The 27,375-nt window shown below is 38.0% G+C and overlaps 1 protein-coding gene across 4 annotated transcripts in view; it reads right to left on the bottom strand.

Annotated features, from left to right (window-relative positions):
* AFG1L (AFG1 like ATPase) overlaps nucleotides 1-27,375 on the bottom strand; it is a 183,076-nt gene that overhangs the window by 113,640 nt on the left and 42,061 nt on the right. For all 4 annotated transcript variants that reach the window (XM_072642991.1, XM_072642989.1, XM_072642993.1 and 1 more), the window contains exons 4-5: nucleotides 18,649-18,750; nucleotides 15,392-15,522 (exon numbers count right to left, since the gene is read on the bottom strand). In XM_072642991.1, coding sequence (XP_072499092.1) covers nucleotides 15,392-15,522; nucleotides 18,649-18,750 — 233 coding nt within the window. The remainder of the gene's footprint in view (nucleotides 1-15,391; nucleotides 15,523-18,648; nucleotides 18,751-27,375) is intronic.

Raw genomic sequence — 27,375 nt, 5'->3', positions numbered from 1 at the left:
ACAGATAAAGCTTAATACATTAACCTTAAAAGTAACAGTATAGTTAAGAATCATTCAAACTTTGAAGGGCCATTCATTAAACTCTTCAAACGAATAAAGATTTTAGATAAGTTAATTTAATGATAACTTGTGATATTCTTTTATGAGGACATTTTGAATAGCATTAATAAAATTTTCAAACCTTTCCTATGATCATTAGAGCCATGCCCACTCTATTCAGTTTAACCAAGTAAGCCTAAAGACTGATCAAATTCCATTAAACAGTTAAAATGAAAACATCTATTAAGGACAAAATATGTAAAAGAATTATTTTAAAAATCTAAAACCTAATTCTTCAGAATCTAATATGTTTTAAGCATAGCTGTCAAAAAAAGTATAATTACATGGAAGCCTAAATCCCCTTTTTCTATGGAGTTGTCATTTTTTTAATAAGCAAGGCCTATGGCAATCAAGATACTTATAAATTTATAACTTCAGATTGCAACAACAAAAGGTTTGTGGAAGACATATGGAGGAGGCTTTTTTTCCTTCTTTCTCAGGCTACAACTTTAAAACATATTAACTAAAGAGAGTCTTCTGAAGGTTCCCTAAGTTATTAAGACATCAGGAACTTCCAAAGTGTTCTTAAAAACCCTCTAACATAAAAAGGAAAGTGGTGCTCACATTATTTAATTTGGAGCTTAGGATCACTGTCAAATTTAGCTTCCGCAGAAACCCTCCCATAGAAGGTCCTTTTCAAATGCTTAAACACCAGTGGCATTTCTGATGAGAGGACAGAACATGCCTGCAAATTTTAGAAGCAACTGCGTTTTTAACTGGACTCCTGATACACAATTTTGGGGGCTGACTTTTTAGAAAGAATCATGTCAATTAAAAGTTACCCAGTTAGTGCCTGTAAAATTGAAATTGTTCATGAGTATCATAGTGTGTGTGTGTGTGTGTGTGTGTGTGTGTGTGTGTGTGTGTGTGTGTGTGTGTTGTTTTCTTTTAACAGAAACAGGTTTGTGTCCCAAGGGTTAGAAAAAGGAAACAACACTTAGCTTATACTGCAGTAAAGGTTTAAATTGAAAAAGTTGAGAAAAGCAATGAAAAAGAGGCTTTTTCCGAGTTAAAATTTGGTGTTTTATGTTACAGAATTTTGATCTGTCTGCCTTGATCTAGTGAATTAACTTGTGAAAGCTATAGCTAATTAATAAAGCAAGAGTCACTTTGTCTACTTGGGTGCCAATTTATACTCTTTTGATCTCGTACCCTTCCTTACACAGCTCGGCGAGGGAGCAGCAATTTTACAGTATAAGTAAGCAGAAGACAATTGTCAAGGCATTCTGTAGCTCAGGCTTTTTCAGTACCCAGCATTCATTACCACCAGGAACAAAAGAGAAGGCTACAAATTACCAATAAGGGGAGTCTGCTAATGGAGAGAATGGTGAAATTTCATTAGCATTTAAGAGAAAAGATTTTTTATGACCTAGAGTTGCTTTCCATTATGACTCACTTAAGTAAAAAGGAAAAAAATCTAATAGTTAATTTACATGTGTAAGTGCTTAAGACTCAGTCATCCACTGATTGGTACAGCTCCATATAATGAATGACAAACATAAGCATGTATTATCAGTAATTAGTATTAGCACAAAAATAAGCGTCTAGTTTTTATTAGAGGCTTTTAATAGCTTTTCTGGTTTGTAAAAAATTGTTTAAAAAAACCATTTTTAAAAAAGATATTGATGGTATATAGAGAAGTATCTTTCTGTTTTATTCTGTTCATCAGAATTGTTTTCTAGACCATTTAGCATATTACATAGAGGTAACATTTTCATTCAAAAGCTTTCCAGTGTCCTCAAAAGTCATGAAAAATGTCATTAAAAATCAGATTCAGAGTATAATGATGTCCACAAAATTATGATCACAGTAACAAAAAAAACCTAAATAGAAAACAGCAGAAAAAGATACAATATCATTGGAAATCTTCTAAAAGGGTATTCATCTTTATTCCAGTTGTTTGAAAACATAAAGACAGTTAGTTCATCACAGAAAAGTTTAAAAAAATATTAGAACCAACCACACTGGAAAAAAATAAAATTCTATTTTTATTCAAGTTCACCAATTTGATTTATGAAAAAATTAACTCTTGGCAATGAAAACAGTATCTCTTATCTGAATGCTAACTCAAAATGTGGTATTAGAAACTAACCAAATTTATTAAGCAATAATCCATGCCTATTTTCTTCTTAAAGTATTAGAATTAATTTAATTCATCCAAGGGCAATCAGTGATTGGTTAAGGCTCAAGAATACATACTAATATGAGTCATTAAAAAGTGAAGGGGGCATTATATATAGCTGTTGCTAAGTGTGGATTTCCGAAAACAAGAGGCCCAGAAAACTTTCCCTGGTAAATTAGTAATGCATTGTGCTAGACTTATAAAACAATTTTCAGGTACCAGTTGATTTCGCAAGTGCTCTAAAATCTAAGAATCCATGAATTTGCTTAAAATATCTTACATAACTGTTAAATACATGGAACTATGTATATTATTCCCATTTCAATTTCAAGTCAATCAAGATATTAATCATTTTCATAGGAAAAAATACCCTTAAAAGATGATACTGTATTCTCTACCAACATATTAAAGATATACTTTTCTAGTTCTCTCAATACTTAATATGAAAAATACTAAAAACAAAAATAAGAAAAGATTCACATTGGCTATTTCTAATGGCTTGTTACAGAACATCAACTTTAAAATTACACTGTGTCCTTTGGACAAAATGGCCCTTTCTGAGGGGTGCTCGCTAAGAAGCCACTGCTTGCCTTATAGCAACATCCCCTTTAGAAGCCATGTTGAATAGTCCTCTGCATGAAGACAAAGATTACAGTTAACTTGCATGTGCACTTTCATTGTTTTTATGTTCAGTATTTATAAACAAAGGATAAACATCTTGGATAAACTTCATGATAAGGATAAGAATTTTGCTAAAACAGGAACAAATTTAATTGATTTAAAAACTATTCTTTATAATTAAAGGAGCTCTTAAGTAACCAGCATTAGAGCCCACCAATTACTACTCCAAAAAGAGTTTTGAAATCTCTGCCAAATGAAAACAAATATTTTTCAACTAAAAATTTAAGACTCGTGGCTTTTGTTTTTTAGGTATTTTTCCATTACTCACTAAAATCCAAAATGAGGAGAAAAGATGAGTATGGATTTAACATATAATCTTATAATTTTGACGGAAATTTTCAGAGATATCTAATCAGCAAAAAACCCCAGTATTTGGTATATTTAAACTATTATAAAAGAGAACAATATGTTCCTTCTACAACAACATGTTCCTTCAAATGCATAATCTCTTCCTGAACTATATGGAATTGTAGCATCTAGATAATAATGGAGAATCTATAGTAAGGTAAAATGTATAAAAATTAATTGTGGAGAGTATTTAGTGTATATTTAAATTTATTTATATAAAAAGAAGTAAGGTAAAACACAGAGCTGCTATCAAAGGTATAGAGTCAGAAAATCTGAATTCGAATCCTGGTTCTGTAACTTGCTATTTTTGTAACCTGGAGCAAGTCACCCAAACTGCCCTAGCCTCAGTAATCTCATCTGTAAGATACAGTGGTTTGACTGGATGACCACCGGGTTCCTTCTAACTCTAATTCTATACTCCTATAATTCTAAAGCATGGTCATAAAATAATGAGATTGGGTTATTTCCAGAGGTATTATTCTATAGAACAGGGGTGAGTGAAACTACAGTCTGAGAATTAACTCCACCCCCATTTTTGTATCACTGAAAGCTAAGAAACTGTTCTTAGCTTGCAGGTGTATAAAAATGGGGGAGGGGCTAGTATTTGGCCTGCTGGCTGTGGCATGTCAAGCCCTAATATAGAAGGGAAAGTTAGATTGGAGTCCTAAAACATGTGAGGTAAAAGGGAAGGGAATAAGAATTTATGAAGCACTTAGAATGTGCCAAGCATTGTGTTAAGTGCTTTACAAATATCATCTCATTTGATCCTCACAACAAATAGGGGATAATTTTATCCCCATTTTACAGCTGAGGAAGCTGAGTTAATCAATAAACATTTATTATGTGTCTACTATGTGCCAACCACTGTGGTAGGCACTGAAGATTCAAAGAAAGCAAAGGACAGTTCCTGCCTTCCAGGAACTCACTATCTAATAAGCAAGCAACTATGAATAAACAAACTATGTACAGGATAAACAGGAAATAATCAACAGAAGGAAGGTACTAAAATTAAGAGGGATTGGGAAAAGCTCCCTGTAGAAAGTAAAATATTAGCTGCGACTGGATGGAAGTTAGGAAGCAGAGATGAGAAGGGAAAATATTCCAGGCATGGGAGACAGTCAATGAAAATGCCCAGAGCTGGAAATAGAGTGTCTTGTTCAAGATCAGCAAGGAGCCAGTGTCACTAGGTAGAGGAATAGTGGTGGGACTGGGGATAGGGTGGGAATGTAAGGTGTAAGAAGACTGGAAAGGACTCAGGGAGACTGAAGCACTGGTAGCACTGGAGGTTTCCAGGCCTCTCAGCTCACAGATGCCAAAGACAATTTAGAAGGTCAGCAAGAAGGGGTCATAGCACTTGAGTGAGAGTGGAGCTCAGTCCAGTGCAGGTGTACCAGCACAGTCATGGCCCCAGCAAACCAGGAGCAGACCTTGGGAGTGAATGAATCAGCAGCAGCTACTTCTAGACCTCTCAGTCCACAGACAGACAATAAGAGGATTGAATAACTGGTCAGAAGGAGATTACAGGGGTCTTTCTGCTAGTGTTAAGGCAGGACTCTGTTGTTTTGCCTATACTCAGAACTAGGTCGCAGTCCCAAGTGGCAGTCCCAAGGCAAGGAGTAGTACTGGCATAACAGAGCTTGCAGCCACAGTGGAAGGGGGATCCTCTTCACAATTCCAGGACAGAAAAGAGTATTTGTGGTCTCTCACAGACCAGCATTCAGGCCAGGAGTGTAGTAAATACCTCTCCTTAGATCACAACATGTTCAATAAACTGAAAACGTACAGGTCCCTATGAAAACAGCTGCACAAAAAACCCGATGCTTGGGACAGTGGACCCTCCATGTTGGAAGCAGAGCTCTACTTTAACAAACAATTAAAAGTCAAGTAATAGGTTAGGAAAAGGAGCAAACAATGGAAAAAAAAATCTCTGACTATAGAGTTATTATGGTGACAAGCAAAATCAAAACACACACTCAGAAGAAATTAGTACAGTCAAAGCTAATCCAAAACCTCCAAGAAAAAATATAAGTTGGTCTCAGGCCATCAAAGAGCTTTTTAAGGATTTTGAAAATCAAGTAAGAGAGCTAGAGTAAAAATTGGGAAGAGGAATGAGAGTGATGCAAGAAAATCATGAGGAAAGAGTCAAGAGCTTGGTAAAGGAGACACAAAAAAAATACTGAAGAAAATAATACCTTAAAAAACAGACTAGGCCAAATGACAAAAGAGGTCCAAAAATCCAATTAGAAGAAGAATGCCTTTAAAAGCAGAATTGGTCAAATGAAAAAGGAGGTCCAAATGCTCACTGAAGAAAACAATTTCTTAAAAATTAGAATGGCGCAAATGGAGGGTAATGACTTTATGAGAAATCATGAAACAATGAAATAAAACCAAAAGAATGAAAAAATAGAAGACAATGTGAAATATCTCACTGGAAAAACAATTGATCTTGAAGATAGATCCAGGAGAGAGAATTTAAAAATAATTGGACTATCTGAAAGTCATGATCAGAAAAACGGCCTAGACATCATCTTTCAAGAAATTATCAAGGAAAACTGCTATTATATTCTAGGACTAGAGGACAAAATAGAAATTGAAATAATCCACCAACTACCTCTAGAAAGAGATCCCAAAATGAAAACATCCAGGAATATTATAGCCAAATTCCCATGTCAAAGAGAAAATATTGGAAGTAGTTAGAAAAAAACAATTCAAGTATAGTGGAGCAACAGTCAGGATAATACAAGATTTAGCAGTTTCTACATTAAAGGATCTGAGGGCTTAGAATATGATATTCCAGAGGGCAAAGGAGCTAGGATCACAACTAAGAATCTTACCTACCCAGCAAAGCTGAGTATAATCCTTCGGGGCAAAATGGACATTGAGTGAAACAGGACTTTCAAGCATTCTTGATGAAAAGACTAGAGCTGAATAAAAAATATGACTTTCAAACACAAGACAAAAGAAGTATAAAAAGATAAATAGGAAATGGAAATCATAAGGAACATAATAAGGTTAAACTGTTTATATTCCAATATTGGAAGATGATATTTGTAACTTATAAGGTCTTTCTCATTACTAGGGTAGTTAGAAGGAGTATATGTACACAGAGGGCACAGGTGTGAGTTGAATATGAAGGGATAATATCTAAAAAAATGAAATTAAGGAGTGAGAGAAGACTGTACTGGGAGAAAGAGATACAGAGAGGTAAAATGGGGTAAGTCATTTCACAGAAAAGAGGAAAAAAAAAGCTTTTACAGTGGAGGAGAAAAAGGAGGAAGAGAACTTTACTCTTATCAGAATTGGTTCAAAGAGGGAATGCTATACGCATTCAATTAGGTCTTGAAATCTATCTTGCCCTACAGGAAAGTAGGAGGGGAAAAGGATAACAGAAGGAGGGAGTGGGGATAGAAGGGAGGGCAGATTGGGGGAGGGGATGATCAGTAGCAAAACACTTTTGAGGAGGGACAGGGTAAAAGGAGAGAGAGAATAGAATAAATAAGGGTGCGGGAACAGGTTGGAGGGAAATACAGTTAGCAATAGTAGCTGTGAAAAAATTTTGAAGCAATTTATCAAGAGATACCGATGAAGGCCCCATTTCTCAAATATATAGAAAACTGGTTCAAATTTATAAAAATAAGAGCCATTCCCCAACTGATAAATGAATAAAAGATGTAATCAGTTTTCAGATGAAGTAATCAAAACTATCTATAGTCATATGAAAAATATTCTAACTCACTACTAATTGGAGAAATGCAAATTAAAACAATTCTGAGGTACTAACTCATACCTATTAGATTGTCTAACAGGATAGAAAGGGTACATGACAAATATTGGAGGGATGTGGGAAAAATGAGACATTAATGCACTGCTTGTGGAGTTGTGAACTGATTCAACCATTCTGTAGAGAAATTTGGAACTATGTCTAAGGGGCTATAAAATCATGCATACCTTTTGACCTGGCAAAACCACTACTAGGTCTGTATCCCAAAAGAGACAAGAAACAAAAAGGAAAAAGACCTATATGTACAAAAATATTGATAGCAGCTCTTTTCTGGGGGCAAAGAATTAGAAATTGAGGAGGTGTCTATGAATTGGGGAACAGTTGAACAAATTATGGTACATAATTATGATGGAATACTACTATTCTATAAGAAATGATGAGCAGGATGCTCTCAGAAAAGCCTGGCCAGATTTTCATGGGCTGACACAAAGTGACATGGACTGTGTACAAAGTGACAGAAATGTTGTGTGATGATCAGCTGTGAATGACTTGGCTATTCTCCACAATACAGGGATCCAAGACAACTCTATCCATTCCCAGAGAAAGAACTGACAGTGTCTAAATACAGATGGAAGAATACTTCTTTAAACTTTTTTTCTTGAGTTTTTTTTGTCTATGTTTTCTTCCATAACATGACTATTATGGACATGTTTTGCATGACTACTAACGTACAGCCTATATTGAACTGCTTGCTTTCTCAATAGGGGTGGAGGATGGGGAGGGAGGAAGGGAAAGAACTTGGAACTCAAAGCTTTAAAAACAAATGTTAAAAACTGTTTTTACGTGTAACTGGAGAAAAATAAAATAATAAATCCACAAAAAGAAAAAGAAGACTGGAAAGGGAGGGGGAGGGGCCTAGGATTTCAACACCTTACAGAGGACTTTCTATTTGATCTTGGAGGTGATATGATAGGGAACTACTGGAATTATAGGGTAGAAGGGTATCATGGTTGAACCTGCCCTTTAGGAAAATAGCCGGGTCAAATATGGACTAGAGTGGGAAGAGACTTGAAGCAGGCAGACCAAAGAGAAGGCTATTGTAATAGGGTCAGCATGAGAAAATGAGGGCTTACATTAGGGTGGTGGCAATACCACAGGAGAGAAGGCGACATAGCTGAGGGCTGTTGTACCAGGCCTTGGCAACTGATCAGATTTGGGGGATGAAACAGAGGTTCAGTGATTTGCTCAAGGATACACAGCTAATAAGTGTTTAAGACTGGATTTGAATTCGTGTTGTCCTGACTTTTCAACATGCCTTCCAATCCTACGATTCTTTTCCCTTTTAAAAATTCGGGGGCAGCTAGGTGCACAGTGAGTAGAGCACCAGCCCTGGAGTCAGGAGGACTTGAGTTCATATATGACCTCAGACACTTGGCACACATACTAGCTGTGTGACCTTGGACAAGTCACTTAACCCCAATTGCCTTGCCTTCCCCCCTACCAAAAAAAAAAGATTAAAAAAATTAATTTGGGAGAGAGGAGCCAAGACAGTAGAGAGAAAGTAGGGACTTGACCTTTCCTCCAAAATTCGTTCAAAGACCTTTAACTAATGCCCTAAAACAATTCCTGGAGTGGCAGAACCCAAAAAAGTACGGAGTGAAAAAATTTTGCAGCACAAGACAACATAAAAGTTCGGCAGGAAAGGTCTGCCGCACAAGAGTGAGAGTGTAGCACAGTCCAGTGCAGGTGGACCAGTAAGCCAACAGCAGGCCTTGGGAGTGAATGATTCAGCAGCTGCTGCAGCTGCTACTGGAGCTCTCAGCCAACAGATGGTAAGGGGCTCAAACAACTGGTCAGAAGGAAATTACAGGGGTCTTTTTGCTGGTGCTGGGGGCAGGGCTCTGTTGCTTTGCCTATCCTCAGATCTAGATTGCAGTCCTGAGTGACAGTCCTAAGGCGAGGAAGAACACTAGCACATCAGAGCTTGCAGCTGCAGTGGAGCAGGGACCCTCATCACAGTTCCAGGCAGAAAAGAATACTTGTGGTCACCCATAGACCAGGAGAGTAGCAAACACACCTCGCCTTAGCCCACACCATCTTGGAAAAATGGACAGGGATGTGTCCACTTCTACTGTGTACAACCCTTAGGTTTCAGAGGAATCCCTCTACTTCTCTGAATAGAGCCCAGACTTGAGGATGAAGCATTCCTTACATAATCCTTACCCTCTTTCAATTGTCCTCTCTCGTTGCTAAACTTCTTTCTTTAGGAAGGAATTGACCTCGGGTAAAATTTATACTTTGGCTTTCTACCCCTACCAAGTAGCCAGGGCTGTCATCTCTGGCCCAGTGTCTCTCTAATGACAATGAACAGGTGTAATGCTAATGAGAATTAAAGATCTTCCCCGCCCATTAATGGGTCTGCCCATTAAGGGAAGCTAGATTAGGGGAGATTTTTGTTGTTGTTGTTAGAAGGCCCATACCTTTTGTTAATTTCTAATGAGGCACTGATTCCCAAGAGTTATGATGCCTTCTGGCTCTGAAAAGTGTATATCTACTCTGAGGTGAAGTTTTTCTTTGGGGCTTAGCTCTTAGAAGAAGGTTTGTGTGCCAGGGGTTAAGGAGCCCTCTGGCTTTGAAAACCCAGATGTTGGTGCTTGTCTCTCTGGTAACTGTGTATGTATGGTCAGACAGATCTGTCTGTTGATCTGTGATGTAGGTACTGCTTACGGTCAGACAGTTGGAAGTTCTGTCTGTTGATCTTTGTTTCTCTGTATTTGCTCTGAAGTTCAAGGTGCTGACTTTTTCCCCTGAACTAAGTAAATGACATATATGCTTGATTAAAATGATTGTTGACTCCTCAAAATTTGCTTTCCTTTTAGAAAAGCAGATCTAAGAATTTGTACAGCAGGCTCTCCTGTGTATGTCGGGATCCTTGCTAATATATTAGACTACTTGCTCTGATAACATATATGGCCAAATCTAATGCACCAGGACAAGTTTGGAAGAAAATGCATTTCTATTATAATGAATGTGTTCAGATTTTTTATTCTAAGTTACAAACATATGGGTTGGTCTTCCCAAAAGATGAGAAAAAGGTAAAAGCTCAAAGCAAATATTTTCCTGTAGATGTATGTGTATATATAATTAAATATGGTCACTGAGATCTGTTCTAGGAGTGTTTGAGATTTTTCTGTAATTATTCTTTTTAATTTTCTTTTTGATTTGACAAATGGGATTTAGGGTGCGCAACCCAACCAGTTCCTTCTTAAAAACTCCTAAAACAAAAGTGAAGAAAAAAATCAAATGAAGGCTAAGAGTAAAATTGAGGTTGCTTCTGAGTACTGTGTGGTTCAAAAGAAACAAACCTACCATTTAGGGGTGGGAAGATAGCTCCTTCAAAAGGTATAACAAGAAAATTTTCATTACCTTAGCTTAAGCTGGTCTCCTCTGACAGCATAACAGCATGGTACTTGAGGCTCCCCTCTGGAGACACTCAGGATTGATTACCTACTAATGAATGTCAGCCCCTTGTTTGGGGTTTCCAAGGGACTAGCCTCTGCTCTGCCTTGTTCTTTTCCAGCTAATGTCAGCAGGAAGGTATTCTACTCCTATCTTCACCTTACCACCTCTGAGATCCTTAAATTTTTTCAAGGTTTAGCTTAGGCCTCAACTTCTCTGAGAAGCTTTTCCCATCCTTTCCTCAAGCTGTCAGTAGTCTGTCTTTCCTCAAATTAGCTCCTGGAGGGCAGGAGCTATTTAATATTCTTTTATATTCCCAAAGCCTCGTATACCATGGGCATTTAAGAATGTTTGTTGAATTGAAAAATCACACTTTTTTATCCACATACATAGTCTACAGAGATCATAAAATTAGGAAAGATCAAGCAACAGGCTCTTAATCCATTATCAAGAAACATTTCTGTAATGGCTTGATGGAAACAATCAGTAGGTAAGGAGAAAAGATTTTGTTTTAACTTAAAAGCTTGGCAAGAGATATGCCATATAATCCTGAGGGCATTTAGAGATAAAACTGGTAAGAGGGCAATAAAGGATGAAAACAGGGGAGAAAATCTATAAAGATTTCTAAAACAAACTCTTTTCCCATCAATAACAGTGGAGCTACCACATTAGCCTAAAAGAGGCAAAGATACCAAAGATGTAGAAAAATACTGACCTTTTTATTACCCCCCAATCAACCTAGAAATTATCAAAAATTATAATCCTATATGCCTAATTTCCTATATTTTCAAAATTTTTATGAGAATAGCCTGTACCAGTACCAAGCTAATCCTTGAAGAAAACATGCAAAAGGAACAATAGACTTTTGCAAATGTTATTCCAGAGCAGACATCTTTATAGTCACACTATTAACTCAAAAGCATAGAAAACAAAACACTGTTTATTGTTTTTCAACTTTAAAAAAGCATTTAGTTCAGTAACACAAAATACTACCTTAAAATCTCTCCCCTAACAACATGTCAAAATCATTCAAGACTTCTTGAAAATCATAACAATAGAGACAACTTTGTCTCTTGATTTGTCTATTGAGTCTTTAATGATGAATATCAAATAAGACATATGAAAGGAAAATGTATTCTTGCCAAAGACAATTGTCACCATCACTGAGGCTATCCAGCACAGTCCAAACAGAAAAGTGGGCTGCCTAAAGAGAGTAAAGTGGCAAAGTGAAAAGAGTGTTGGACTTGGGTTCAAAGAACTCAGGATCAATTCCAAGCTTGGCCACTTTCTACCAGTGTGATTTGGGGCATGTCACTGAAACTCTCTGGGCTTCAGTTCTTCTTCTATAAAATGAGGGGGTTGGACTAGATAACCTGTCTAGCTAAGATCCTGTCCAGCTCTAAATCAATGATCCTATGAAGTTCTCCAGATAACCTGGTTTGCAGACTCAGTATGCCAATGTATGTTATTGCTGTATGTTTGAGCTCTAGAACACTACAGTCTCCTAAATGGGATCCATGATCATTCAAAAAAGCTGGCCTACTTGTTGTTGTTGAGTTGTTTTCAGTCATGCCTGACTCTGTGACCTCATTTGGGGTTTTCTTGGCAGAGATACTGGAGCGGTTTGTCATTTCCTAACTATAGACACAGGAAAAACCAAATGGATGAAGAATACTTATTATCCAGATTGTGGCACAGACTGTGGCTAATAGGCAGAAAATCCACAGAACTGGTCTGTCAGTATAAGTCCTGGACAGACAGTTTGGACAGACAGTGAGCCTGGAATTGAAGAGGAAGAGGAAAGTGAACTGATTGCATTTGGGAAACTGCAAGATGCTTTCAAGGACACAAGCTTCTCCCTGAAACAAAAACCTATCTTTTTCATATCAGTCTTCTTCTAGTAATATTTTATGGCTGCAAATCAAAGAATACCAAGATCTCTGAAGAATTAAAGTTAAGGATCACCCAGAGGCCAAGAGAGAGGTATATGGTGACTACAGTAATACCTTACCAATGAAGAATGCCCCCAAGGAAGTACTATCACAAGCATCATTAGAGAGATGTAGAAAGATCTAGAAAAAATTAGAGAAATCTAAAAAATGTAGGAGGCCAGTCATGGGCCTAGATGGAGAGATCCATATACTCCAGTGTTATCCATACAAGATCAGAAGAGCTTGAAGGAAGCCCCCTTTTCCCCAGGGCATTGAGGAAACATCTCCTTACTCCACCCCATTCCCCCCAAGGGGGATTTATGGGAATATGAGGCCCACAATGTTGCTTTCAGTCATGTTCCACTCTTTATGACCTCATTTGGGGTTTTCTTGGCAAAGATACTGCAGTGGTTTGTCATTTCCTTCTCCAGTTCATTTTACAGATGAGGAAGCTAGTAAGTGTCTGCGGCCAGATTTGAGCTCAGGAAGATGAGTTTTCCTGACTCCAGGCTCAGCACTCTATACACTCAGCCACCTACCTGCCCTATGGACAAGAACAGGAAAGGATAAAAAGACTGGGTTGCAATCTTCATTATTTGATGAAGTGACCATAATGATGGGATCACAGACCCATCAAAGACTCAAACTAACGCAACTTCGTTATAACTAGTTTTCAAACAGCTCCTGAGATAATTACAACCAACAGGCAATGGCATCAGTAAGAAGTGGTTACTTACTTTCTCTTCAGAGGCATAATAAGCTAAGCTTATTTTCGGGTCATTAGGACTATAATGGTCAAAGAGAACAATGATCTTTACTCACTGGTAGATATATGTGAACATCTTATAGCTGTCCTGCTTTGAGAAAAAGTATGGGAAGTTAATAACATTCCCTCCTCACATCTTACTTTCCTGATGGGACAGTACCCTAGAATCCATAACTTGCTGCTCCTCCTGGAGGACAGCAGTGGTAGTGCAGGACCTAAGAAATTTGTAAAAACAAAATACTGTATCGTAGCTGCAGAGAACTTTGATGACAATCATGATAATAATGACTGGCCTTTTAAAAATCACTTCAGGGTCTGAAAAGCACTTGATCCTTACAATTCTGTGAGATGGGTATTATTATGCTCATTTTACAGATGCAGAAACTAAGGCTGAGAAGTTAAATGACTTGCCCAGGGTAACACAGCTAGTAAGTACCTGAAGCAGTATTTGAACTCAGATCTTCCTGACAACAAGTTTAACATTCTATCTGATGTACTACCTAGCTGTCTCTGATGACTCTGGTAATAGTGATGAAAATTAATTTATCTATCTAGTAATAAGAAAGGATAATTTGCCAGATCAAATCTTTATAAAATGAAGTTAGCGAACTTCTAAACGGTGAGTAATTTATCTTGATCCAGTGATACAAATTAGAGGTATTAAAAAAAAAACTTCATTAAACTAAATACTGAAAAAAAAATTTTTTAATTCAATTTCCTGACCCAGAGGCTAACAATAAAGTATCTCTTCCTGTACAGTAAGCATTAACATAAAAACAAAGAAAAAATCACTAAAGTAGTAATTGTTTTTTTTTCAACTCACATTTTTATTGAGGGCCCAAGTCATGCCAATCAAGAGTACAACAAAATGTTCAGCTAAAATGTCATCTATATACTCTTTCGTTAAGAGAACAATAAAAAATATATCACTTGGCTCACTCCCTAAAGTTGAGCAGAGTGGGAGCTGGGGGTTAGGGAAAGAAACTTTTATTTTATTACCTTAAACCAATAAATGCACCATGCTGATTGTATAAAATTAGGACCATTTCCCCCCAAAAGTGGACCATATAAAACCTAGATAGAAATTTGATTTACCATACCACAAGACAGTCTTTTAAAACCAATATAGCCATCAATTTAATACTATTAATGAGATTACATGTAGCTTTATTCTTTTATCTTTAAAGTTTAGTATGTTAAAGCAAAATTTTCATGTCTATTCTTTTGTCCTTATGGAGTCCAAGGAGAGAAAGGGCTACGTTCTCTTACATACCCGGAAGTGAAGGATGTAACAGGTCACTTCATTTCCAGTGTAGTTCAGGGATAAGAATTACAGTCTCAGTCACATCATGTTGACTATTTCCTTAAGTTCTTCCTAATGGCTAGTGGAGCCAGCTGCAGTTTGGAGATGCAGTCATGTGGACCACATCCCCTCCTGATATCATGTGAAAGTTCACAGGAGGAGGAAAGACTGCTGTGTCCAGGTTGCATTTACCCTGACCCAGAAGCTATTTTGGTTTTTATATTTCTCTCTGAACATCAATTTTTCAAAATTTTGATATGTAAAACTCCAATAAATGAAGCTTATGTTTTCTTTCTGTAGACTAGTTTTCCTTTTCTTATAATAACTAGCCTATCATGTTGTATATTAAAGAGGCATCAATTAACCACTCATTTTGGTTATATTATAAAAGCAACATTTTGCTTTAAACATTTACTGAGTATTTAGTATTTGTGAGTACCTCCTACATGGTGGCAATGTTCTGGACATAGTATGAGATGCACAATAAGTAAACAATAACCATATCCGCCCTCATTCCACAATTACTCTTCACAGTAATATGGAAGAGAACTGATGTTTACATAGTTTAAAAAAAACACTCTAAATCAGGGGTTCTTAATTTAGGGTCCATGAACTTTTTTTTAATATTCTAAAAACCAGTTTTGAAGATTATTAGTTTTCCTTGCAACCCAAAGGAAATCCATTCAAAAATATTATCTGAGAAGGGATCCATAGGCTCCCAGCAAGGTCCATGATATTAAAAAATGATTAACTTCTGGCCTAAATGGTCTTTACACACATTACTTTATTAATCTTTCTGACATTTCAGGTTAGGAGAAAAATAAACCAGCTGTATAATAGAGAACCTGAAGCACCGAGAGCTGAGTCAAACAGCAAAAGAGTTACAAAACCAGAAAGATAATTCATATCCTAATATTTAGCTCAGAGCATCATCAAATTTGCTCATTAATCTCTACATTACCTGAAATTCATCAAAACATAAGAGACATGCCTCTTCACTAATTTCTTCAGCTATAGGAGCTATTGGATCATATGATTTGGCCATTAATCCTGGCTTCCGTTTTGGCAAACTCTGTTTAAGGCGATGGATTCCTTAAATGGATGAAAACAAACAGAGAAATGAAAAATTACATTAAAATTACTTCAAATATTTATTAAATGTGGGAAAAAGTATGCAAGTGTAATTATAATAGGGAAATAAATAATGAATTGAAAGTCATTCAGAATATAATTTTAATACTGAGAGGATAACTCTTTGGCCTCAAAAACTAGTGCTTAATGCAACCTGAGAGATCTTCCTGCCTAAATCTTGACTCCAGGAAGATACATATCCATACTTAGCTTTGATGAAAAACAAAGTGGATGATATGTATATTACATTAGACATGTGTAGACCAGAATACTCGATTTGGAGTCTGATGTGGATTTCAATCTCATTTCTGCTGTGTGTGGCCTTGGGCAAGGTTCCAAATCTCCCTGGGGCCCCATTTCTTCATCTCTAAAATGGGGGACTTGGACAGAATGTTGGCTAATATAAGATCTAACTTTAAGCAGCAGTCATGGGGTTCTTTCTTTTCTCTAACACATATTCTAACTGCGGATTCTTTGAATATTTATTTTGCCCTCTGGTTCTAGAATCTCAGGGCAGTTTTCCTTGATAATTTCATGGAAGATGATGTCTAGGCTCTTCTTTTGATCATGGTTTTCAGGTAGTCCCAGAATTTTTACATTGTCTCTCCTGATTCTATTTTCCAGGTCAGTTGTTTTTCCAATAAGATATTTCACATTATCTTCCATTTTTCCAATCTTCACGCTATGTTCTGTGATATCTGTCTTTCTCATAAAGTCCTTAGCGTCCATCTGTGCCATTCCAGTTTTGAAAGATCTATTTTCTTCAGTGAGCTTTTGAATCTCCTTTTCCATTTGGCTAATTCTGCTTTTGAAAGCATTCTTCTCCTCATTGGCCTTTTGAACCTCTTTTGCCAATTGAGTTAGGCTAGTTTTCAAGGTGTTAATTTCTTCAACATTTTTTTTGGTTCTCCTTTAGCAGGGAGCTGATCTGCTTTTCATGCTTCTCCCTCATCCCTCTCATTTCTCTTCCCAGTTTTTCCTCCACCTCTCTAACTTGATTTTCAAAATTCTTTTTGAGCTCTTCCATGGCCTGAGCCCATTGGGTGGGCTGGGACACAGAATCCTTGATTTCTGTGTCTTTGCCTGATGGTAAGCATTGTTCTTCCTCATCAGAAAGGAAGGGAGGAAGTGTCTTGTCTCCGAGAAAGTACCCTTCAATAGTTTTATTTCTTTTCCCTTTTCTGGGCATTCTCCCCAGCCAGTGACTTGACCTCTGAATATTCTCCTCACACCCACCTTACCTCCTGATCCTCCCAGCCAGCGTTTGGGGACTGAGATTCAAATGCTGCTTCCCGCCTTAGGGCTTTTGGCGGGGGCAGGGCTGCTATTCAGTGTGAGAATTAAGTTCAGATGGTCAGGTCGGGGCAGGGCCGCCTCTCAGGCTCAGTTCCCTCAGGGGGTTTATGCACAGACCTTCCACAATGGATCCAGGCTCCCGCCCGCTTGGGGAGCCCCTGTCTGCAGCCGCCTCTCAGCTTCTATCTCCCGGGGGGGCCCGAGCCATGGGGGCACCCCACTCCCCTCTCGACCCGCCAAAGAGACTCTCTCACCGACCCTCGTCACCTGTGGGTGGGGGGGCTTGTGCGGCCGCTGGAGATCCCGTCCCTGAAGCCTGCTCGGATCTGTACCTCTTGGAGCCGCGGCCGCCGCAGGTCTGGGCTGGGCTCCACGTCTGCAGCGCGATGGACCTTTTGCGAGAGGTTTGCAGGTCCCTCTGTGGGTGGAGGGACCTGCGTGGCCGCAGGATATCCCGTCTCCGTAGCCCGCTCGGATCTTTTCCTCACGGTGTCACGGCCGCTGCAGGGCTGCACTCAGCTCCCAGTCCCGGCGCCCAGTCCACAGCGCGAAGGACCCCCCGCGAGAGGTTTGCAGGTCTCTCCGGAACAGAAATCTCCCTCGCTCCAATATTCCGTGGCCTCTGGGTGCAGAATTCACCGTGAGTTGGTCCCCTCTAGCCGCTCTGTGGGTTGTGGGTTCGGAGCTATGTGTATGTGCGTCTTTCTACTCCGCCATCTTGGCTCCGCCCACACATATTCTAACTGCTTAATTCAATCTTGTGCCACCCATTCATCCCACAAGCATTTATTGAGACTCTATCTTATACACATTGCTGTCCTAGATATTTGTAGAAATGAAGATATCAGAGAAGCCACCCAACTGAATAAGTCCACACATATAAGAAACAACATGAAATGAGTTAGAAATATATTGGCAAGTACAAAATGATAACATTCAAATTTAAAACATAAGTGTTGTAGAAGTAGGGAAGAGACATCATATCCCTGAGGATATGGTCAATCAATTAAAACTTCTTAAAACACTTGAGTTTGGAATCATTTCTCTTTCTTTTACCCTTAATCTAGAAAAAGAAAAAAATGTACTCTTTTTAACATTTCTTCAGAATATAAGATTCAATTTAATATGATAAAAAGCAAAGGTCTAATGGCCATCCCAAAAGATGATCAAGAAAACTCTCTTTCCCTCTCTGGTGTAACTCATCTCACCTAGGGACCTACACCGTCCTCCAGATTTAAAATGACTGTACTCTATGAAGGAGCACTCCATGACAGAAGGCTTTCTTTCTCTCCTCTTTTTTAGTAGTTGATCAGAGCATCCACATGATGTCTTGGAAAGAACACTAGACTGGGAGTCAAAACATCTGAGTTCTAGCTCCTCTGTTGACTGGATAACTGTATACCCTTGGGAAAGTCATAAGTTCCTAGAGGATCAGTCTCCTTATCTGTAAAATATAGATAATAATACCTACCTTGCCTACCTCACAGGGTTGCTGTAAAGATGAAATAAAATAGGTGTGGTAGTAATCCATAAATTAAAGAACTATCTAAATACAAGGTGGTAGAATCATCATCATTGTCTCAGGATTACACTACAAGGTCAATAAGCAATATCAGACAAAATAAATGAGATGAAATAAAGTAAGGTTTTATTTGTATTTTGAGCAAAGCTAAATTTTTTTCTTTAAGTTCACTCAAAAAGCATTTAAAACACATGGTGATGGGGGTAGCCTGTAATCTTCTTTTCACTAAAAAGTCACTTCCTTACACATCAAACCACATATTCACTTACTTTTGTGTACATCGAGCATGAAGCCATGAAAATGGACTCTCTTCTTCCTCTCCATTTCAACATAAGCATAAAACATGTCCATCACCATTGTCTTTCCTGTACCTTAAGGGGGAAAAAAACCAGAATCCACTATTAATAAAAACAGTACAGATTACTGTAATGATTGTTCATTAGCTTTAAGCTGATGAAACCACATTCTTTTGTACTGAATAGCACAAGTCTCCTTTGTTGTGAAGGAGGATCTATTTTCTATGTTAAACTAGCTAAAAATACAAATTTGGTATTACTCCCCCACTTAAATTCCGCTTCTATGCATTACAGGATTTGATTTAATAATGAAAGAGAAACCATATACATGTAAGATAACACGATCATAGACTTAGGACTGGGAAGAAAATGAGAGGCCACCTAAATCCAACTTCCCCCCTTAACAAATGAAGAGACCAAGGACCAGGGAAATTAAATGTACTTCCCTAGAGCCAAAGAGATAGTGAGTATGTGAGGTGGAATTTGAATCCAAGTCCTCTGACTCCATTGTCAATGTTCTTTCCATCATAAACATGATGTTTACAGACTGACTAAACTTAGAGTTTTATCTATTAGTCTTCTTCTTTGTTAGCATTTAGTGATCTAAATATAGTAACTACAGTCATTCATTCAAGAAATATGTATTGTGTTTCTATTAGGTGCAAGGCAATGAGAAAGACAATTTGGTAGATGCAAAGGTCAGAAATAATATAACTCAAAAAGAGGAGTAAATACTAACGTCTAACAGCATACCGATGATTGGGTCACAAATGCTGAAAACAAGCGAAAGCCATTGACGAAAGTTTAAGAATTGGTGAAAGTACAATATGTTTTTTTAAAAATTAAGTACACTGCATTCATTCATTTATAGAAAAAAACATTTGAGAGGCAGCACAGGATGCAGAAATCATGCTGGATTTGGCACCTGTAGCTTACTACCTGAGTTGACCTTGGGTGAGAGTCTTATCACCTGAGATTCCGTCAGGCCTCAGTTTCCACATCAGTAAAATAAGGAAAATACATTAAATTGTCTTGGGTGTCTCTTCCATTTCTAGATTTTATTCTATGGTCCTTTTACTAACCACTCATGGTGGGCCAGACACTATGTCAGCTATTGGATATTCAGAGGGGGGAAATGTCCCTATAATTTATAATCAATTGGAAGAAACAATATGTACAAATATCAGGTTTCGAGTTAGGGACTGGATCCATTTTTTCAGTGGCATAAAGAAAGCCCTGGTGAGGAAATCCCCTCTACTTTGCTAGATCAGCATCTTCTCTGTACATTTCAAAACATATGTAAAGTAAATATAACTACAAGGATCCAGAAAGTCCCCTAAAAGAGCTTCCAAAGAAGATGCTGCCTGAACAGAAGTGTCTGCTTCATCAAAAACCTAAAAATTTCACTAGACCAAATAATGATATGAAAATTTAGTGAGAAACCACTGTAAATGCCTTCTACCTCAGAACTACACCAGAATGTCAGACTAAAGCTCACAGGTAAAGAGGAGCTCCACCAAAGCCAAATCCAGAAGAATCCAACCAGCCTGAAGCCTTCCAGCTTGCTTAGAGATGCCAGGGACACTTACTGCCTTTAGGGCTTTGGGTCTAGGGGCAGCAGAGCAAAAGGTTTCCCTAAAGAAAACCTCAGGGTGGCCTGAAACACACAGTAGGGACCTTGGAAATGACCAGGAATGGTAACGACCAATCTGGGTTTGGCAGCACTCCCTAGAAATCTGTATTGAAACACCATAGAGGGTCCTAAAGATCCAACTTGATGAAGCTCAAAGATGAGGGGGCAAGGGGAGTAGGAAGATGGGATGCAGAAATCTATGGAAGTGAAGGACAGAACGAGAACAAGAGGTGATCCAGACTGAGACCGTAGGCCCTGGCACAAAGCCCCAGTTCTGAATCTAAGGCTAAAAAGATGAATAAATATATTAAGATATAAACCACTATAAAGAGTTACAATAGATCAGCGGTTCTTAACCTTTTTGGTGGCCTTGATCCCCCTCTAAGCCTATTGACCCCTTATCAGAATAATGTTTTAAAATGCATAAAATTAAATACATAGGAGTACAAAGGAAACCGATTGTATTGAAATACAGTTATCAAAATATTAAGAAGTCAAATTCATGGACCCTAGATGAAGAACTTCTATAACAGAGCAAAAGATACCCAAAAATATAACCTAAAAAGAGAGTAGCTCCCTAATAATGCCAAGTAGAGACTCAAATAAAAAAATTTTTTTTTACAAAGACATGAATACCTAAAAAAAATGAAGCAAGAGATTAAAAAATGAAATAAAATCTCTGGAAGAAAGAAGAAAAAGCATAATTAGCTTAGAAAAGAGAATGGTAAACCTTGCCTAAGTAAAAACCCTTTGAAAATTAGAACAGACATAAAAGAAATCATTAACTCCATAAACCAGTAAGAAATGTTAGAACAAAATGGAAAGACTGAGAAAATATAAGGTCTCTGATATTAAAAACAACTGACCTTGAAAATAGTTCAAGGAGAAATAATATAAGAATTGGGAGTCAAGATGGCAGAGTTGTAAAAGCAGTACAATCAAGCTCCTCTCCACAAAACTCCTTCAAACAAATCTTGAAAATGTGCTAGGTTGAATATTATGTGGAAATCCAGAAAAAAAGTCATAGTGAATCACTTATCCAGCACAATTCAGCAAGACAGAGAGATTTCCAGGCACTGGGGACTAGCTGGATCAGTGGTATGCCACTCATGGGGCACTCTAGCACCCAGGGAGAGATTGTGCACCAGAGTAAGAAGATATCACTAGACTGGTATTTATCAAGGTACCATGATGGGGATGGATGCTAACTATTAGCTTTGTCATTCACTACCAAGTTCTGGGCCACAGATCTAGGGAGGCCTAAGAAGAGGACCTGTGCACATGGGTGGCAGGCCAAGGTAAGAAGCACAGTAGGCCCTGGGCTGTGTAGTGGGAAAGGAATAAGTTCAGAATCAGGCAGCAGTTGCGTGGCTCAGACCCCAGTCTCACTTCCAGCAGCTAGCCTAGCCTGCAGAGGTATAACCTGGGCAGGAATCTCAAACTAAAGGGGAGCTGATAATTCTGAACCAACAGAGTTTTCCAGCTGACTGTTACAGGTTTAGGAGCATCTACTGCTAAGAAGACCAAAACCCAGGTGGGGAACTTGCAAAGCTTAGAACAAATAGACAGCAATCATACCTTTCCCTGGATCAGACCACTTTGGGAATACTGACAGCTTGCAGGTCTCCAGACTATACCTGATATCCTAGAAGAACACAACACTCAATACCTCAAGTAAGTAGCAACAGCCCTAAAATCAAGTCCAAAGTCAGTAAGTAGGCTAGAAGACTAAGAATAAAAAATAATCCAATCATAAAGAGATACAGTGGCAGGGAAACTTAAGACAAACCTATGCTATAAGAATGACTCTAAAACATCTACAAGCAAAGCCTCAGAGAAAAACACAGCTTGCATACAAACTCAACTTGAATTCCTGGAAGAGATGAAATGAGAGCTAAAAAAAAGTTAATATTTAAAGAAAAATAAATGAAATACAAGCTAAAAAAGGAAGAATTAGAAAAGAAATTTACAGCTTGGCACAAGAGGTACAAAATTTGCCCAAGCAACAAAGTTCTCACTCACATTCTGTTTCCAAAAAATTCAACATCAATAGGTGCATCTAGTCACTAATATCATTTGTTTAATATGCTAAACTCAGTGAACTTCTTCAGCTTCCATCACAGGACACACTTAGTCATCCACCGGAGTCAACAGTTGCAGAGGTAAGATGATTTTTGTGTATTTTTCGGGCCCCTTTCAGTTACATTGAACAAACTTGGCACCAGGTCAGTCTATTGGATATAAAATTCCTAGCTTACAAAACTGAATGGAAACATCGTTAGTAAATAAATTCACATTTTAAAAGAATCCTTCATTCTTTTAAATAGTGAATTCCTCTAATGAATTTTAATTTATTATATTTATTAAAAATATCAACTTACAACTTTTCAGAAATATATCTATTAAATGAAGCAAAAAACACTTGTAATTGGCTATAATAAAATGTCATTAATTCACTAGGCAGGAATTTATGATAATTCCAGTGGGTTATTCATTTTTGTATCAATTGTGGAAAAAAGGTGTGCCTAGAAGTATCAGTTTGTAGTGGAAATAAGATTTTGGGGAAAGTACTCACTTATTTAAGAAAATTAACTCTTTTTAAGTACTTTAGAAGCATCCAAAATATAAGAAGCAGACATTCCTTAGGATGGTGTTAATAAATTCCATATAAACTCCAATGGCTCCCTATCACCTCCGGAATCAAATATCAAATACTCTATTTGGCTTTTCAAGTTCTTCATTATCTGGCCCAATCCATCTTTCTAGACACTGATCTCCTGGCTATTTCTAGAACATGACATTCCATCTTCCAATTCTGGGCATTTTCACTGATTGTTTCCCATGCCTGGAACTCTCTTCCTCTTCTTCTCTCCCTCCTGCCTTCAAGTCTCAGTTTATGTCCCATCTTCTGCAAGAAATCTTTCCCAGAGTCCTCTTTAATTTTAGTGCCTTCCCCTTTAAGATTATCTCAGTTTATCCTGTCTATATCTTGTGCATAGTTGTTTGCAATGTTAACTGACTCCCTTTAGACTGTGAGCCCCTTGAGAGCAGGATCTGTTTTGTTTTATTTGCCTTTCATTGTACCCCTATTGCTTGGCACAGTACCTGACACATAGTAAATACTTAATAAAATGCTTTTTGGCTTGGTATTGGATTGGTTTATCACAAATCATTCTTATGTACTCAATAAAGCAATGGTTTTAGTCTAGTTATTTTCCTCCTTACCCTCATTAGTCTAAACTCATAAGGTTTTACTGGATATGTCTATTTTAGGACATACATAGTAAGTGAATCTGAAAATTTTATTAAAGTAAATTATAGGATTTGGAGCTGTAAGTAAACAAGTGCAAGTCATGTCATCATTTCTCTGATGGCATTGTCTTCTTTGGCAATGAAGAACAAACACAATTCCGTGAGTAGACACAGCAGGCTGAATGGGGACCCAGCTAGTTGGGTAACTCAACTCCTCTCCTGTCTGCCTCCCCCCTCCTTCCTTCTCCTTTCCAAAGGAAGGTAAATTTGAATGGCCAAAAGATGACCAGTTGACTTGGGTTTTACTAGCCTCTTCCCTTCCCTTCCTTGCTGCCCTTCCCTTCCCTTCCCTTCCCTTCCCTTCCCTTCCCTTCCCTTCCCTTCCCTTCCCTTCCCTTCCCTGCCCTGCCCTGCCCTGCCCTGCCCTTCCTTGCCCTTCCCTGCCCTACCCTTCCCTTCCCTTCCCTGCCCTGCCCTGGCCTGGCCTGTCCAGCCCTGTCGTAAAACCTAAAATTTACTGCACTCTGAACCTGGGACTCTGATGGGCCCCTGCTTAAGGGCTCCTCTCCTGGCTTTAGAGTGATTATCAATAGTAACTGTTGCTGTTTCCCTCCCAGCTTGATGTCTTTCATTTTCTTGGCTTCATTAAAGGGGCCACACCCTTCCTACTTCTTAAACAGGCCTATTCAATGAATGGGCATTCTCTCACCCTAAGTGGGTACTTGCAAAGACCTCTGCTTAAAGGGCCCAAGGTCTGCCAGTGCATCCTGGGTCTCCAGTCATCCTGATGAATATCTGGTCACTGAAATCAGATGGCTCTGGAGGAAAAGTGAGGCTGGTGACTTGCACAACCCTCCCTCACTCAAAACAAAGTCAAGTACAAGTCATGTCATCATTTCTCTGATGTAATGGTCTTTTTTGGCGACAAAGGGCAAACACAAACTTAGAGGCCATACAGTCCAATCTCCTCATTTTATAAAGGTAATTGAGGTTCAGAGTGGTAAAGTGATTTGGTCAATCCAACTCAGTAAGCAGCAAAGTCAGGATGTATATCTAGGGTATCCAGAGCTCCATCTACTACCCGATGGTATCTACACAAATATTGGGACTTAATTTTCATGATGATAAATCAATAGTCACCAAGTTGTGGTTGGGATCATGGATTCAGTGCTAGAAAAGCCCTTAAGCATCCTTCAACATTTTCATTTTAAAGAAAAAGTAAAGTAAGAAAAGTAAACTAAACCCCCAGAGAGGATAAGAAATTCTTAAGTTCACACAGCTTCTAAGTGGAAGAAGGATTCAAAACCAGGTCCCCTAGTGTTCAACACTCCTTTGATTTAAAAAAAAAAATCTAACAAATCCTACTGTAGTAATTGACTTTGCTATATGCTGAAAAATAGCCCATGGCCAAACTTACAATGTGTGAGTTTTTAAAACAAAGCTTCTTTTGATTTTCACCTGTTACCTGCCAAAACTTGTTCAAACATTTTCTTTATGTACCAAACTGCATAAAATATTGCTCCTAGGGAGAAATGCTGAGCAAGCAAAAATGTACCCAAAAATGGACAATGAAAGAAACAAGATTAAGAAAGTCTCATGCCCTGAAGATACAAACACTATTTGGAAGGCAGTACAAATAACAGTAACAGCTCACATTCAATTTCTCAAGTATCCCTTTGAATTTTAAGTATCTCTTTTTCAAAATTGATAATTTAGGAGTTCTGACCCCCATTTTGGCAAACAAATGCTGTATGATAATTCTTTAGATTAAGATGTTCTCTAAATTGTGGCATCTTCTTTTTGATTCTTTCTTCTACTAAAGTATTATTTTATGCTAACAGAAACCCAGGGAATAGCTAATTATCTGTCCAAAGAACTAAAGATAAGTATCATACAGAGGGCAACAGAAAGATACATGGTGGGTGTAAACAGGTTGCAACATATGTCTAAGGACTTACAAAAAGAGAACAGGATTAAAGGATGTTATCAAAGAATTGTTTGACAGAAAGAGAAAATGGGCTGCTCATATGGTGAGATTGAGGAATGACAAGTATAGATGGCCAGAATGCTCCACTGAAACCCTCAAGGAATTGTGGAAAAGCAATAAAGAGGGCTCAGATGAGAGCTAAACACAATGGGCAGACACAGATGTATTGTCACTTAAATCAATGAGATCACAGATCCATTTGAGCATCTGAGAAATATTTTTATTCTAAACAAATTCACAAACAAATTGTGGAAGTGAAAGGTGTCGGGTGTTAAATGTATATCAGCTAAGGAGTAATGATAATAATAGCAATAACTAGCATAAATGTAACCCTTTAAGGTTTATAAAGTACTTTACAAATTTGATCTGATTCCAGTCTCATAACAAGCCTAGGAAGTAAGTGTTATTTTTATCCTCATTTTATAGATGAGGAAACTGAGGCACAGAGAGGTTAGATGCTTTGCTAAGGATTCCACAGCTAGTATCTGTGGTTACATTTGAACTCAGAACTTCCTAACTCCCAGTCCAATACTCTACCCACTGCGCCACCTAGCTATGAAACAAAGGATTACCTAAATGTTAAGGTGTCAGTTGCTAGTTCAGCTTCTACCTGAACAACAATCCCCTCCACAATATATTCAATAAATGATCATCTTCAGTGCAGTGAGCAAACCCAATGCCACAGCACTGATGATGAAGCATGCTACTCACCTCCGGACAGAAAGGAGACAGAGTCAAGGTGCAGAATGAGACAAACATCTTTGGACATGGCCAACGTGGGAATTTGTTTTGTTTGACTATGTGCATTATTTGTGATGAAGGATTTGATTTTCTTTCAATGAAGGATGGGACAGTAGAGGGGAATAATGAAATAAGAAGAAAAAGAATATCAAGAGAACAGAAGGACGTCCAGAAGGAAATAGACAAGTAAGATAGCTTTGTAAGTTGAATTGGTTATACATCTGAAATGAAAAGAAAGGTATGGAACAGATTTATAATCCATGTAAAGTCCTCTTTTTTTCTACTTTGTATATTTAAATGTTCATTTATTTAGTTAAGTTTAGAATAAAAAGAATATTTTTTTAAAGTGGTCATCTAGCCGTTGTCCGAAGATCTTCATGTGGGGGGCGGGGAGCACACAGCGGACAACTAGGATTATAGGATCATAAGTTTAGAGATAGAGGGGGACCTTAAAGGCCTTTTAGTCCAATCCCTTCATTTACAAATGAAGAATCTGGAGTACAAGGAGGTAAAGGGACTAGCCCAAGGTCATGCTGGTTCCCAAGGTAGTTCATTCCACTTTTGAATAGCTGTAATCATTAATAAATTCTTCTTTACATGACATCTAAATCTGCTTCTCTGCAACTCTACCCACTGTTCTTGCTCTAACCACAGATCTCAAGCACTAACCAGCACTTTAAACGTACTCTGCAGACTGTAAAACTGTGCATGCCCTTTTACCTAACAATACCATTACTAGGTCTGTATCCCAAAAAGATCAAAGAAAAAGGAAAAGGATATGTGTGTATATATAAACAATTATAGCAGCTCTTTCTTTGGTAGCAAAGAATTAGAAACTGAGAGCATGCTCATCAATCAGGGAATGGCTGAACAAACTGTGGTATAAGATTGTGATGAAATACTATTGTCCTATAAGAAATGATGAGCAGGATGCTTTTAGAAAAACCTGGGGAGGCGTATATGAACTGATATAAAGTGAAGTGATCAGAACCATAAAAACACTGCACACAGTAACAGCAATATTGTATGATGATTAACTGTGAATGACTTAGTTATAATGATCCAAGACAATTCTGAAAGACTTATG

Source organism: Notamacropus eugenii, chromosome 2 (assembly GCF_028372415.1).
Source record: "Notamacropus eugenii isolate mMacEug1 chromosome 2, mMacEug1.pri_v2, whole genome shotgun sequence".
NCBI classification, from domain to species: domain Eukaryota; kingdom Metazoa; phylum Chordata; class Mammalia; order Diprotodontia; family Macropodidae; genus Notamacropus; species Notamacropus eugenii.
This window is presented reverse-complemented; position numbering and strand designations above follow the sequence as displayed.